The sequence below is a fragment of the Arvicanthis niloticus genome, chromosome 26, assembly GCF_011762505.2.
Source record: "Arvicanthis niloticus isolate mArvNil1 chromosome 26, mArvNil1.pat.X, whole genome shotgun sequence".
In the NCBI taxonomy this organism is placed as follows: domain Eukaryota; kingdom Metazoa; phylum Chordata; class Mammalia; order Rodentia; family Muridae; genus Arvicanthis; species Arvicanthis niloticus.
In genome coordinates, this window is record NC_133434.1 from 33,766,499 (window position 1) to 33,781,009 (window position 14,511).

General features: G+C 41.5%; 1 protein-coding gene across 6 annotated transcripts in view; it reads right to left on the reverse strand.

Moving 5' to 3' along the window:
• Positions 1 to 958: 958 nt before the first annotated feature.
• The window catches only part of Sin3a (SIN3 transcription regulator family member A), a 59,985-nt gene continuing 46,432 nt past the window's right edge, over positions 959 to 14,511 (reverse strand). For all 6 annotated transcript variants that reach the window (XM_076925644.1, XM_076925645.1, XM_076925646.1 and 3 more), the window contains 4 exons: positions 12,074 to 12,166; positions 10,671 to 10,765; positions 4,037 to 4,244; positions 959 to 2,193 (listed from right to left, as the gene is read on the reverse strand). In XM_076925644.1, coding sequence (XP_076781759.1) covers positions 1,963 to 2,193; positions 4,037 to 4,244; positions 10,671 to 10,765; positions 12,074 to 12,166 — 627 coding nt within the window. In that variant the 3' untranslated portion in view covers positions 959 to 1,962. The remainder of the gene's footprint in view (positions 2,194 to 4,036; positions 4,245 to 10,670; positions 10,766 to 12,073; positions 12,167 to 14,511) is intronic.

The following is a 14,511-nucleotide window of genomic DNA, read 5'->3' on the forward strand; positions in this document are numbered from 1 at the left end:
TCTTCAGGTTTAGTGGCAAGAACCTTAACCCAGCTGAACATCTCACTGAGTCCAGCACCGAGGATTTAACTGGACGATAACAGACCTAGTTATAACTGACTAGGTGATGGCTGCCGAGTTCTAGAACGGCTAGTTAGTCCAGGCTAAGCACACTTGAAGACCCCGTTATGGTTCACGTTCAGATGTGGGCAACTTAGGAAGTGGAGTCTAGCGAGATGGGTGAGAGTAATGGCACAAGTAAGCACACTTGCAGCCAAGCCTGACAGCCCAGGTTCAATCCCCAGCACCAACTCCCAAGTTGTTCTGACTTCCACACTTGCACTTCGGTGCATATGTGCACACATACATACAAATACATGGGAAAATTTTTAATTTTATTTTTTGAGACAAGGTCTCTCTATGGCCCTGGTTATCCTGGAGTTATGTAGACCAGGCTAGCCCTGAACTCACAGAGGTCTGCTTCTTCCGAGATTAAAGGCCCACACCACCACTTTTAAAAGCGCTGCTGTTGTGTTGCTAAGCAATATAAAATTCATTCCCTTCCAGTTTCTACAAATACACTTGACACTTTGGCTTGGCATCTTGAATTGTTGCCTTATTCCCAATATGGAAAATTAAAAATTTGAGAGGGAAATAAAACCATTGGTATGGTTTGCCTGTGCACGAACACAAGAGTACAGGCACTCAAGTGCCAGAGGACACAGGGCACAGTATATGCACGGGGGTCAGCTCTTGATTTCTACTGCTGGATCCAGACAGCAGACTCGTCAGGCTGATGGACAAGCACTTTTTTTTAACTTACGGAGCCATCTTGCTGGCCTCAGTTTTGATATGTTAATTTGACAACTACAAGTACTTATTGATTTAAAGCAAACTCCTATTTGTATCCTGGAGAAGAGATTGAAGTCAGTCCCAACTTTACAACAACTCTTTGGGGAGGACAAGGGACTTAGGTTACTTATTTCCTTAAGAACCAAGCTTTATTTACATTAAGAAAAAAGGAAAAAGAAAATAAGTTGTTGGGAAAGACAAGTTTTACACAAAAGTACTACAATGGTATCTCCCTTTGGTAAAAAGTGTAATAAATGTCTCGTACATCTGTTTATAGGTACTAAATCTGAAGCCACAGAGCACTATGGTACACAAGAAGCTAGAGCAGTTTATGCCAGCACATCAAAGCATAGTTCTTTAATAAAAAATTGACAGTATGTACATTATTTACAAAAGAAAAACCAAGTTAAGTGTGGTGTGTGTGTGCGTGTGTGTGCGTGTGTGTGTGCGCGTGTGTGTGTGCGCGCGCGCATATGTGTGAGTGAGAGAGAGAGAAGCTGGTGGCTGGCACTAGGGCAGACTAGTAAAGAAGCAGGTACAAAACAGTCCCATGGGAGCTAAAAAGGAGGACTGACTGGAATTTGTTGAGGCTGAGAACCAGAAGAGGGAGGAAGGTGAGCTTCAAGGACTCAGAAACCAAATCCATAAGTTATCAATTCCAAAGCCAAACAAGTCTCAGATAAAATTTAACAGAGATCTTAGATGTGCTCAAGTGGGGGTATCATCAAATCCAGTCTCCTCGCCTCTTTTTTGGAGGTGGGAAGAAGAGCAGTGACAAGATGCACCTCCATCCATCCAAATGGGGCAGCATCTGGTTGCTCAGATCATAGAAGTTGTAGTTGAGCTCTGCTGGTGTGTGCAAGCAAGCTGCCTTGTCTCTGTGCTTGCATGGACTTCATTCCCTGTTGAGTCTGGATAGTCCCCTTGGGAAAGTGCCAGTTCCAGCTTCCTAAGGTATCCATTCCCATTCCTTCCGAGTGTCCTGCTTGGTGCCTGGTCGCACTGGTAGCTTGAAAGGCATCTTCCTTGATTCTTCGGTGTACATGAGTACACATGCCCACACACAGACACACACGTACACACGCACACATACACACACACACCTCTGAACTACCTGCTCTGGCTCTGCAGTTAAGGGGCTTTAAATACTGTGCCATATTTGACACGATACTTGTTAATGCTCACAAAGTGCAGAGTCTCCGTGTCACAGGTGGTGGTGCAGGGTACCAGGCCCTCTAGCCCCTCACCCATGAGCCACTTGCTGGTCTCTGCCGCCATTTCCCGAGGCACATGCTCCTTGGTCCATTTATCTACCCAGGCTTGGAACCGCTGATGCAGACGCTTGCTTACACGCTCATGGGACTAAAAGAGAAAGAAGAAACAGATAAAATAGGCAAACAAGCCCTTCAAATAGAAACAATATTTATTTATATTTATTTGGGAGAGTCTCACTATGTTGCTCTGGCTGACCCAGAACTCACTATGTAGACCAGGCTGGGCTAAACCTCAAGAGTCTGCCTGCTCCTGCCTCATGAGTGCTGGGATTAGACATATGCCACCTAGCCTAACAAATTTTGTTACTTTATTTGTACAGTGGGCATTTTGCCTGAACCTATATTTATAGCATGTATGTGTCTAATATTTGCAGAAGCTATAAGAGAGCACTGGATCCACTGGACCTGGAGTTGCAGATAGCTATAAGCTGCCATGTGGGTGCTGGGAAATGAACTGAGTTCCATGAAAGAACAGCCAGTGCTCTTAACCACTGAGCGATCTATCTAGTCCTATAGAATGTTATCTTTAAAAATGGGGGAAGGGAAAGGTTGGCAAAATAGTACAGTGAGTAAAGGTACCTGACACTAAGTCTAATGACCTGTGTTCCATCTCCTGAACCCACAGAAAGAACAGATTGCTACAGGTTGTCCTCTGACCTCTACACTCACACTGTGGCATGCACACTGACATCAACACAAGTGTATACATAAACTTGAATGAACATACACACACAAAATAAATGAATGGGTCTGAATATACCTAAAGCAAACTCCACAGCATGTCCCACTGAAGTAAACTAACGTTACCTCATCTATCCTCACAACTGTAGTCTTCGTTCTCTATAGCTCAGATTCAGCCACTATTTGTATTTTACTTTTTAGCAATATGCCAATGTCTTTCCTTCTTCACAGCCTTGCATTTTACATGTTTTGTTGCATAAAAAAAACTTTTGGGCTGGAGAGATGGATCAGAGGTTAAGAGCACTGACTGCTCTTCCAGAGGACCTGAGTTCAATTCCCAGCAACCACATGGTGGCTCACAACCACCTATAATGTGATCTTATGCCCTCTTCTGGTGTGTCAGAAGACATCTATAGTGTATTCCTTTAGAAAAAAAAAACACCCAAAACCAAACCAAAACAAAAAACCAAAAACATGTCTCCCTTAACTCTTTACTTTGTTATTTTGGTTTCAAGTATCCTGTATTTGAGAAGCCACCAATGAAATCTCATATGTCAATTCCCTAACCTTTTCATTTCCTTGGTAATGCACAGAAAGACTATACTCACTTGCCCTAGTTTGTGGTTGTATCCCAGAGCCTGCTATAACACAAGCTACACAGTAGCTTAGTAAGACAGTCCTTGAAAAAACAGGGTTCACACAAACAAAAACCGAAAAACTGTTAAAAAAAAAAAAAGTGCCACCAGGTATTCACCAGCTCAAGTAGGTTAAACTGTCTTCCACATGGTGGCCACACTGACATCTTCACCCACACTCATATTTCAAAGTGTGACATTTGTTAAAACATAAAACTCATGAATGACCCAGGAACACCAAAACAGCACAGTACCAATGGCTATTCTCTCATCAGAGGTATCAAAACACAACAGTTGTTGATATAAATCTTGGGGCTTTAGGTCTCAGAGCCCCAAGATGATGTATTTATGTGTGGGGAGCAGGTATCTGGGAACCATGCCGAGATGACCTTGGGCATGCTGGGAAGTGTCCCACTACTGAGCTACAGACCCCACAATTTCTATTCTTTAAGGCAGGAAGTCGGTGGTACCCTGTTACAAGATCCTTGGCAAATGAATACATTTCCTCACACAACAAATGCATGTTCCAGAAACAGGTTTTTATATAGGGGGAAAAAAAATCCTATCAGTTCTGACTGGGGGAAATGCAGAGACATTCCAGTCACCATTTCTCACCTGATGAGCTCTGAGCAGAGCTGTTCTCCGGTACATGTAGTCCTCTGATTTGATCACATACACCATCTTATAGGAGTTCAGCTTGAACCTACACTCCAGCTTATCCAGGTTCTCTACATTCTCTATGGTCTTCTTGCTGTTCCCTTCTTTCCCCTCTTTTTCCTGTTGCTCTCGACCACGCTGACACTTCCGAATACGCCGCAAATTCCTACAAAGCAGAAACCCCTTTAGGTTGAGAGACCATCTATATGCAGCTCCCCATGACTCCTACCCAATGTGCTTTCCTTATGGGCCTCAGGAACATTTGCAATTTTAGTTATACATATATACAAATGTGCAATGGTTTCACTGAATTTACATATATACTTGAAGCCTCAACCACGATTGCGATGTTATTCTCAACCTTGTTTAAACACTCCAGTACACAAATTTGTCTTGTTCTCTTTAACGGCTACAGAGCAAAGTATCCCAATTTATTCTTTCACTGCCTCTAAATTGGAGTTCCTCATCTAAACTAGGTTAACAAAACATTACTTGGTCTACTTTATGTCTTTCCCAGAGATGTCCTATTTGTATCTTAAGGATATAAGATCGTTCATATCAATGGATCTCCAATCTCCACTGGAAATTATCAGCTAGCCAATTACATTATATCCTATACTTTGCTACTAAACCCACCAAGCTTAGTGTAGTGATTCAGGCCTGTAATTCCAGCACTCAGGAAGCAGAGGTAGGACTGTAAATTAAGAGATCAGCCTAGGCTACATGGGAAGACTCCATCTCCAAATAGTAACAATACTGACAAAGAAAAACACTGCTTGAGTAGCTATGTGTATTGGCCCAGGTAGGATAGCAATTCTTTGGTCTGAGTCTCCTGAGATCCTACTAGGAGCAGTATGAGATCAAAAGTATTCTCCTAGCCGGGCGGTGGTGTCGCACGCCTTTAATCCCAGCACTTGGGAGGCAGAGGCAGGTGGATTTCTGAGTTCGAGGCCAGCCTGGTCTACAAAGTGAGTTCCAGGACAGCCAGGACTACACAGAGAAACCCTGTCTCGAAAAACCAAAAAAAGTATTTTCCTAGTAGTAAAATATTATCTGCCCCCTTTCCCTAAACATTTGGAGTGGCAGTCCAAGAGAAATGGTGAAGGAACAAGGTGCAGCCCACCTTGTAATCTGAGCACTCAGGAAGCACAGGGTTAAGAGCTGGAGGCCAGCCCTGACTGTCTAGACAGCTTGTCTTTAAGAGGGATGGAGAAGCTTCACCTCCTGTCCACATGCCTTCCCCACCAAGATTGACTCTGTCCTATCTTAAACCACAAGCCACAATGCGTCCTTTCCTATACTAGGGCACACTGGGGCGGAGTGGGATAGATGTAATGTTTCTGGGGGCCACAGACCATACTTAGAAACCTTTGTTTTGACCATACATGGACACCAAACAAAGCTATTTTTACTAATGGACACGCTGAAGTAGTTACATTGTTTATAAAATCTCTAAGAAAAAAAAAGTTCTGTTTATTATATATTCCTTAGTGTTTTGTCTATGTACTATTTACATACATTGCACCGAAAGCCAGAAGACAGCACCAAATCTCCTAGAACTAGAGGTACAAACGACCAGGAACCATTCTGTGGGTGCTGTAAACCGAACCTGAGTCCTGTGAAAGAGCAGCCTGTGTTCTTAGCCACTGAACCATCCATTCAGCTCCCGCCTTACATCTTTTCAGTGTATCCTGTGATAAATGGGAATTACCCAGGAATCCCTTCATGTACTGAAGAAAAGAAGGGCCTTGAAAGGGACTAGACACCTGCATGACTTAGAATAAAAGGTAACAGAGCAAACCCTTAGCCTGGAAAACTCACCAGATGCTTTCTCAAAAGTACACATTACTTCAAGGAAACCATGTCTTTGTTGCCAATGATAAAACTGGAACATTGGAATAAAACGGAGATTTTGGTAAACTGATAATAACTACCAAAAACTCCATGGCTTCCCAGTTCTTGAAAGTTGTCTGTAATAAGACCAACAGTACCAGCAAAACCAAGTGTGATTTTTGGAGGAAAAATGTAGAACATATTGATACTTATTTGTCATACTTAATAAAGTTAATAATGCCTCCCAAATAATTAATTTTATGAAGAAGTTACAAAGTCATCCATGAAAGCAACTTACTCAAGGCACAGACAGATCAGTGTTCGCTAATGGTATGCAAAGCTTAGACACTGTACATTACCATTTGTAAAACCTTTTATTTAAAACTTTAATAGCATGTGTATGTGCATGTAGTGTCAAGTCAGAGGGAAGCGGCACCCTGCTTCCACTGTGGACTTTTCTGGGTATGGAATTCAGGTCTATCAGGCACTCGCAATTACCATTTTGTACCATCTGGTCCACCCACTTATGGAATACTTACCATGCTGAAGAACAGAACACACAATCTGAAAATACTTTCTACGGCTGTATACCCAAGTGAGGCTACAATTTCTTCATTCATATTAAAAAGAAATGCAAAACATAAAACAAATTTTTAAATTTTTAAAAAATAGCTTCTCAGTAAGATCATTTATGAAAATGGATTAAGTGTAGTATCTTGGTAGTTTTTTGTTTGTTTTGAGACAGAGTCTGGCCTCTTTTTTTTGTTTGTTTGTTTTTCGAGATAGGGTTTCTCAGTATAGCCCTGGCTATCCTGGAACTCACTCTGTAGACCAGGCTGTCCTCAGAAATCCGCCTGCCTCTGCCTCCCAAGTGCTGGGATTAAAGGCGTTCGCCACCACCGCCTGGCAGGTCTGGCCTCTTAAGGATAGCATTCCCTTCTCACCTTCCTGCATGAGTGCTGGAATTGCAGCCATACACCACCACACCTGCTTTATATAGCCATAGCCTAGGGGTCAAACTCAGAGCTCTGTGCATATGAAGCAAGCATTCCACTGATTAAGCCACAGCTCCGTGTTTTTGGTTTTTAATCTGTAATATGGCATGATCACAATGAGTAAAAGATTATTTTGGGTACTTGAGGGCTAAGAATGCATCAAGGTCCAAAGGAATGTGAATGGGGCAGGTAAGATGGCTGGCTGGCTAAGACTTGCTGACAGGCCCATCAGACAGAGTCTAAGTTGTGGGACTCAGAGCAGAAAGAGAAAACCATTTCTACAGGTTAGTTGTCTTCTGGTTTCCACATCTGCTCTACGGCACATGCACAGACCTGTACATACCTCCCTACCTCCCTAGCTGACAGACAAGTCATTGAAAACCACAATCTGGATCTTTAAAAAGTCACACTTTGCTGGATGAAGTGGCACACACCTTTAATCCTGACATCTGAAGGCAGAGGCAGGGGACAAGCCTGGTATACTAAGTAAGTTCCAGGATAACCAGGGCTATATAGTGAAACCCTGTCCCCCAAAAACCCAAGTCATGCTTATTTTGATTTTCTTTGTAAAAGCATATTAGTACAACTAAACTCATCAATATTTGCTTTGTATTTTAAATCAGAAAAAACTAATTTAGTCTTTTGTATTTTGCCTCTACTGTCTACTTAGAAAAGTTACTGAGTACTTTCTGGAAGTTCATAATTAAGAGGACATTGTTCTCTATCATGAATGCCTGAATCTGAGATTCCTTTGGTGAGTTTTAAGCCTCATGAGAAAAATGAACTACTGTGTTCAAGTCAAATGTTAATTTCAGATAGAAATATAAACCAGAAGATATAGTTAAATAAAAACAAGCTTGAATTGTTGTGTGCTTTTGGGAAAAAAAAGTCAGAAAGTGTCGTGAAAAACAAAGTGTGGCCCTTTGTTAACTGGTTATATTTGCTATGTTATCACTAATGAGTTTCCTTTAATGTTTTAATTATGTATTTTTTTCCTAAAAAACAAACAAACAAACAAACAAACAAACAAAAAACAGAACCCAACAGCAGACTACCCTGAGACAGGGTCTCACTGCCTCTGCTTCTAGAACACTCTATGTCTATTCTAATATACCCAGCTTAAACACAGCTGAAAAAAAATCAGCTCTTAAATTACTGTCATGGTCCAGTATGGTGGCTCACACTTTTAATCCCAGCACTCAGGAGAGGCAGGCAGATCTCTTCCAAGTTCAGGGCCAATTAGGGCTACATAGTGAGACTCCGCGTTGAAAATATGTAACAACAAAAATAAAATTCTGTTACTCTAGCTCCAGGGGATCCCAGATATCTGGCCTCTGTGAACACCTGCATTCATGTGCAAATACCCCTACACCTATAATATAATAAAGAGCAAAAATCTGTGAAATTACTGTTATACATGCCTATTTTCACTTTTAAATTAGTATGACCTCAAGTTTGTGAGTTATTGTTATAAAGTCCTTATACTTGCGAATGAAAAACAATTTTTGCCCTAAACTGTTAGATAACTTAAGTAAAAAGAAATTTCTACTGTTGCCATTTACTAACCAGAATAAAGGAAAATGGGCTTTTAAAAAAGATTTGCCTTCTATGTCTGTAGGTACGTATGTGCGCACATATGTGTGCACCATGTAAAGACCTGGTGTCTAAGGTCAGAAGGGAGCATCGCATTCCCTGGAACTACATGGTTGTGAACTACCCTGTGGGAACTAGAAATTGAACCCAGGTAGTCTGTAAGAAGAAGTGCCTTTTGAAAAAAAATTTACTTTTATTTTATGCACATTGGCGTTTTGCATCCTTGCATATCTGTGTGAGAGTGTCAAATCCCCTAGAACTGGAGTTATAGACAGTTATGAGCTGCCATGTAGGTGCTGGGAATTGAGCCCACGTCCTCTGGAAGAGTAACCAGCGTTCTATAACCACTGAGCTATCTATCTCTCTAGCCCCCAAAAGAATTGTTTTTACCCAGTGAGACATCTTTTTAGCCCTGGGCAATAATTTTTACTGTAAAGTGTTTGAAAAGTGTGGCGCAAACCTTTAAATCCAAGTACTCGGAGGCAAAGGTAGACGGAGCTCTGTGAGTTCCAAACATGACAGGATTATATAACGGGACCCTCTCTGAAACATCAAAAACCACCCAAGCAAACAAATCTCAAACACGGTAAGATAGAGCCCATGTCCATCTTACATGGAGGAGCTTGGCAACTGCTCCAAGTCTGGTGAGAGGATCACTGAGTGGGGAACCTGCAAAGACCCTTTCTCTCTTTCCATGTTCCCATTGGGCCTAAACCCAGTAACACTTTAGGGATTTAAGACCCAGTCTTTTTATTAGAGGATGTGATATGGTTGTCAACTTGACTACATCTGGAATTAACTAAAACCCCCCAAATGGAGGGCACATCTGTGATGAATTTTTGCTTAATTTAATGTGGGAAGATCTACTTCTAATCCCATCTTTCAGGCAGGAAGACGCATGTTTAATCCAGACCTTTTGAGCTGGGAAGATCCACCGAAGAGCTGGGCCCCACTTTCTGCTAGACGTCTATAAAAGCTTTTGCTGTTTGCCTGGTTGCTCTGCCCTTGCTAGCAAATCCATTCCTTTACTGGCATTAGAGCCTACTTGTGTGGAATTCTGGCATATACAGAAGACAAGGTGAGACACTCCTGTGGACCAAACAAATCCTGGGCTCTTGGACCTTCCCATTCATAGGCAGCCACCGTTAGGACGATCTAATAAACACCCTTTCTATAGACATAGAGATACATTTCTTAAGTTAGGTTCCTTTAGAAAACCCTGACTAATACAGACAGGTTGTAAAGTGCAGCCTATGCTAGTCTTGAACTCCTAGCAATTCTTGTGCCACAGCCTCCCCAGGACCAAGATCATAGGTGTAAACACACACAAGGCTCATTTCTCCAGTTTCTACTTCTAAGAATCAAAATGTTAACATTATATTTGTCTAGACACAGGTAAATTTTAAAAAATTCTATACAGAAAAGAACTACAAAGCAGCTAGAAAAGATTTAGGGATCCTTTATATCATCCCCCCAAATACAAAAGTGGTTCACTGAACCTAGAATATTTATTCTTCTGTCTGGAATTTTGTACATCCAAGTGGTCTGTTTGTCTGTGGGGTCTCTTTCCCCGCTTCATCCCACAATAGGGTCTTCTCCATATAGCCCTGGCCGTCATGTAACTTGCTTTGTAGATCAGTCTGGCATCCAACTCACAGAGATCCACCTGTCTCTGCCTTCCAAGTGCTGGGAAGAAAGGCCACCACACCTAGCTGAAAAAGGTGTGCACATGCCAACCTCCACAAAAAACCTGGCGGCTCGTCTCTAATGAGCTTCTCTGGGAGGCAGCATTCCACACACAGTACTCGTTTTAGAGTTGTTAAGAATGGACTCTTGGATGCTTGTGCCTAGCTCCTCACATTCTCCCTTTTGCTCATTTTGCTCTGTATTTTCTTGTGATAACTGCAGTTCTGAGTGTGGCTGTATGCTTAGTCCTGCAAGTGAATCACTGAGCCATGAGCACACCAAGACAGGAGCGGATGGAGGGAGGACTACAGGCTCTCTAATGCTCTTACCTCTTCAATACTGGAGGCTTTACAGGTAAGCCAGCAAACACTCTAACACGATCCTCAGCAGACACACAGATGAACACTATAGGAAACAGACTGAAACTGCCTACACCGGGCTGTGCACAGCATATATTGCCAATTGAGCTGACTTTACAGACTTACCTCGGGAGAAATACTGGCTTCTGTGCCAGATGTTCTCGAAGTTCAGGAGAAGTAGTATCAGAACTCATATATCGCTCCACGTAGTCTGACCAACGCTAGGAATAGAAACAAACGATCATGAAAACAGCTATCTATACCTATAGATCATGAGTCTAGTATGTCACCAAAACGTCCAAAGACAAGACTTCAAGAACAAATAGTCTACTGTGGTAGCATGCACAAGTAATTCTAGCGCCCATAAGACTAAGCCAGTCCAAAAAAAAAAAAAAAAGGGGGGGGGGGGGAGAGACGGACAAGGGAGTCCTCAGGTTATAGCTCAATGGTAAAGTGCTTGTCTATTTTAACACCAACAGTGTAAGACTAAAAAGTAATGCCCCTTATCTGAAAGATATGTTTGTTGTTTTTTAGATACATATTTTAAAATTTTGTTAGGCAGCAAGATAGTACATTTAAGATGGTTATCAAAAATAAATCTGCAGAAATGGTAAAATAGTGTCAGAGAAAATCTTCCACATTAATATGTAGAATTCTAGTACCTCTTGAAGAAAACTAAAGTTTTTGCAAACATAAGCCAAACTGTCTCTTCTTATTCTGTTATCCATGTAGCCTGGCTATTATTTATATTACCTTTACAGATATATTTCCTGAGTTCAAAATTTATATTATCCTTACAATAATAATATCTTCCCTGAGTTCAAAGTTCCTGGGTTCATTTAGGCCAATTAAAAAGTAAACATGAGCCAGGCGGTGGTGGCACACACCTTTAATCCCAGCACTTGGGAGGCGGAGGCAGAGGCAGGGGGATTTCTGAGTTCGAGGCCAGCCTGGTCTACAGAGTGAGCTCCAGCACAGCCAGGGCTAGACAGAGAAACCCTGTCTCAAAAAACAAAAAAAAAAAAAAAAAAAAAAAGAAAGAAATAAAAAACAAAAAAAAACAAAACAAACAAACAAACAAAAAACAAAAAAAACTAAAACAAAAAAAAAAAAAAAAGAAAGAAAGAAAAAAGTAAACATGAAGCTGTATCAAATGATACCACAAAACAAACAAAAGAACCATGGTTACTGTTAATTATTTAGGAAGAAAAATAAAAGGAAAGACCAGTGAAGCTGCTACCCATATTATTAAGGATGAAGGGAGGGGCCACTGACTAAATGCTAGTAGCTAAATGGCTGCCACCACTGGAGCCTCCAAAGGGAGCAGAATGTCCTGCACTCTAAACATCCTGACACTTACAACAGCCTATGGAGGGGCTGAAGAGATGGCTCAGTAGTTGAAGAGCACTGGCTGCTCTTTAGAGGACTCCAATTCTGTTCCTAGCACGCGCGCCCGCACACATCCTAAGGAGCTACAGCCCATCAGAATTCAGGGTGACCAGGCAAGCTCTGAAATACAGCGTCCATACCTCTGCTTCCACGGGGTCATCTGAGTTTTCCTCTTCTGTGTCCAGGAGCTCAATGGTCAGCTGAACTTGACCTTGACTTTGAATGAACATTAGCTGCAAAAAAGAAGCAGAGTGTAAAAACAAACAAACAAACAAATAAACAAAAAAAACTCTAAAAATTTAAGGCTATAAACCTAGATTGTCACAGTCTAAGCAGAAAGGAAAATCATACAATTTAGTTCCAAAGGAAGAAGATACAAAAGGAACTGGTGGGACTGCAGAGATGGCTCGGAGCACTGGGTGCTCTTCTTGAGGACCTGAGGACCTGGGTTTGACTCCCAGAACCCACATAGTCTAACTCAATTCCAGAGGACAGGACAGGATTCTGGCCTCTGGGGGCATTCCATACAGGTAACGTACAAACACACACGAAGACAAAACATCCCTACACATAAAAATAAATTAAAAAAAAAAAAAAATTAGTAAAGTTTGCTAGTACTCGATTGCTAGTAAAGGGTTGCTCAGGTCACATGGCTCCCAGTCCAGCCTGTTCCAGCCCAGCCTGGGTACGTGTAGCTCTCACTCCTTAGCAAACAAGATTCTTTTTGAAGCAGGTAGGAAGTACCACAAAGATTCGCAACTAGTCAAAATGCAGAGAAACAACTGACCATGGGGTGCCTGATCTCAACTGACGGATCTGTAATGCAACCCCTAAGCTTAAGGCTCAGGAAAGATTAAAGAAGAACAGTCCCAAAGATTACAAGAGCAAGAAGACCAGGGCAGATGTCTTCTGAACAGTAACACGAATGCCACATCCAGGAAATCTCCACAAATAGCGTTACCTAAATCGGTGGCTGTTGAGAGAGGGAGAATCTATTTTCTCCAGTGACAAGGGCCCTGATAGGTTATCCCAGGTGATCAGTCCTAAATATATGTGGCAATATCAAATGAACCCAGTGGGCTGCATACATATGTGACAGTAAAAGTTAAGTAAGAGGCCATGGATCTGAGCGGGAAGAGAATACTGGAGAAACTGGAAGAGGAGAAGAAAGGGAGGGAATAATATAAACATAGTATTCATGTATAAAATTCTCAAACATTAAAAATAAAGAAATTAAAAAGCACGTTAATGAATGTTCTGCTGGGCTCGCAGGACGCTCAGTGGATAAAGGCGCTTACTGACAAGTAGCTAATGTCTCTCTTACTGTTACTGACAAGCTTAACTACTGAAAGCCACAATGTGGGGGAGAGAGCTGGCTCCCGCAGCTGCCCTCTGACTACCACAAGCCAATCATGTTTGAATTGAAATTGTGGATTCTAATATATTGGTAGTATTTGCATGGCTTTAAAAAAAAAAAAAAGCAACATTGATAAAAGCAGTCACAAGCCATATTTTATAGAAAACTGTCAGCAGATCTCCTCTGAAACCTTGGCTCTCTTAATGTTCTGACTCAAAAATTTCTTGCAGATATGAAAATTATATACACATACAGGTAAAACACCCATACACATAAATAAAATATAAAATTCACATGGGAAACATGAGAGCTTACAAGTAAACTTTGGATAGTAGCACACTGTTGTAACTCTAGAAACAAGGTCATCTTCTGTGACATGGAGTTCCAGGACAACTTCAGCTAAATCTGACTGTTTCTAAAAATCAAAAAAGTAAACTCCATTTCAACCTTTTTTGGTCACACAGGGAGAAACTACAATCCAGGGCACGGTGAAAGGCAATGCTACAAATCAGGCAGATGCAACAAGACGGAGGTAGACTGGCTCGTAGGACGCTTTTAGAGAGGCCGTTAAAACCTCAGGCTGTTCCTAAAACTTAAAACCTAGCAAAAATAATATGGTTAACTTAATATAAACCTGAGGAGATAAGGAAGCCATTAAGAGCAGTAAGATATGTTACATCACATCATTTAAATCAATTCTCTACCCCACCTCCCAAGGCTATCCTCTCATTCACGGCCAGCATCCTACTTAGGTCTCCTGAGTACCATAACAAACTGTTACTTAACTTCCTGGGCAAAGACAGGATTTCCCAATGTAGCCCTGGTTGTCCTGGAACTTACTATATATGTAGACCAACCAGGCTGGCCTTGAACTCACATCACAGAAACCCATCTGCTCCCATGTCCTACTACTGGGATTAAAGGTGTGCACCACCATGACTGGTTTAGTCTGTACTTTTTAGGAATTATAAAAAATAACGGCCATCCACTACTCAAATGAGGCTGCAGTTTAATTCTACACTATATTAGAAATTATTTTTTTCTCAGCTGTTATAATGACAAACAGTGAAAATTACCTAATATATCCAATATTATAGACATTTATGGGGTCAGGTGAGGTGACAGTCTCATGTAAAGAGGGTGACTTTGAACTTCTGATCTTCCCAGCGTAACATCAAGTGTTAGTATCACAGACATGTGATGGGAACAGGTTAGGGCTTC